The 1,315-nt window shown below is 37.2% G+C and overlaps 1 protein-coding gene across 1 annotated transcript in view; it reads right to left on the bottom strand.

Moving 5' to 3' along the window:
- Positions 1-906: 906 nt before the first annotated feature.
- The window catches only part of LOC101629491 (filaggrin-like), a 2,996-nt gene continuing 2,587 nt past the window's right edge, over positions 907-1,315 (bottom strand). Inside the window, exon 3 of the mRNA XM_004693614.2 lies at positions 907-1,312. Within this exon, the coding sequence (XP_004693671.1) occupies positions 907-1,312 (406 nt within the window). The remainder of the gene's footprint in view (positions 1,313-1,315) is intronic.

The raw sequence follows: 1,315 nt of genomic DNA on the forward strand, positions 1-1,315 counted from the left end.
TATTTTTTACATCTCCTTGTCCTTTTTACCAAATAATTATGTAAAGGAGGGCATTTTCTTTATGGCTTTTCCTTTATCAATGACAGTTTCATAGCTACACTAGTCTTTATTGTCTTTGGAAGAAGGACCAGTTTCCTGTTCTTGATTAACTAGGCCAAAAACAAAAGAGTAGATATTTAAATAGTATTCATGGCAGAGCAAAGGCTTTTTTCCATCATGACTAACTATATGATTATATTGGAGAAAACATAGAATTTGAAAATTACTTTGCCTTTAGAGATATAATTATTACTCTATGAACTTCTCAGCCATTTGGGTATATATATTGCTTCCATTATACAAAAGAGATGTAATTTGAGATATAGAACAGTAAATGCTTACATATTGATGAGAAATAAGCTTATAAGAGACAATTTGTATCGTATGATCAGCTATTTATTTTGAATTTGAATGCAGCATACAGTCATTGAAAATTATAAGCCCAACTTAATTTAATGAATGTAGAGTAACAGATAACCAATAGAAAATGAAAAGGGAAAGATTAATTGAACACCAAGGTCAACAAAGTAGCTATGGATGCGGAACGGTTAAATTTGTTATTTTTGGTTTCTGTGAAATATTTGGTAATTTCAATGATAGAAATCTTGAGATTTGCACAATGGGCATCTGATAAGGAAAATATTTTCTGGATTCCCAGCCATTCAAAGATACAATCGATTTTTAAAAATCGCCCAAAACTGAAGTCCAGATTTCTGAATGTAAATAAAAAGCACCCAAAATAGAAGCATAGAAATATAACAATTATTAAGAGAAATAGAAGAAACCTTCACATATATTGGAATTTTTGATTCAAAGAGGTGTATATATGCCTATTATGATTTGTAGGAATACGTTTTTATTGGAATCTCACTCGTAATAATAGTAACTGCGTGACAAACAAAATCCTAACTGCTTTGAAGTATCACTAAAATGTGACTTTCCATTGTTAGTGGATGAGTGACTACTCTGGATTGATTTGTGCTTTCTTGAACTAGTTCCTGTGTCGTCTAATGAGGAACCAGACTGAGCATCAGAGAATTCTGACTGGTCCTCGCTGTCACTGGAATGACTGAGGCTGGATCCCCGGTGCCTGCTGCCACGGGACCCTGAGGTGGTTTTTCCGTGTCCGGTCCCTGCGTGTCTGGCGGTGTCTCCGGACTGCCCACGCCCGTGCCCCTGCTTGTCTGTGGTGGTGGATCCTGACTGTGTGCGGGTGGAGTCGGAGTGCCTGTGAGGGGCGGTGTTTCCTTGGTGGGGTCCTTTGTTCCCCGTGCTG

The sequence above is a fragment of the Condylura cristata genome, unplaced genomic scaffold (genome assembly GCF_000260355.1).
Source record: "Condylura cristata isolate star-nosed mole 26May11 unplaced genomic scaffold, ConCri1.0 scaffold00040, whole genome shotgun sequence".
NCBI lineage: Eukaryota > Metazoa > Chordata > Mammalia > Eulipotyphla > Talpidae > Condylura > Condylura cristata.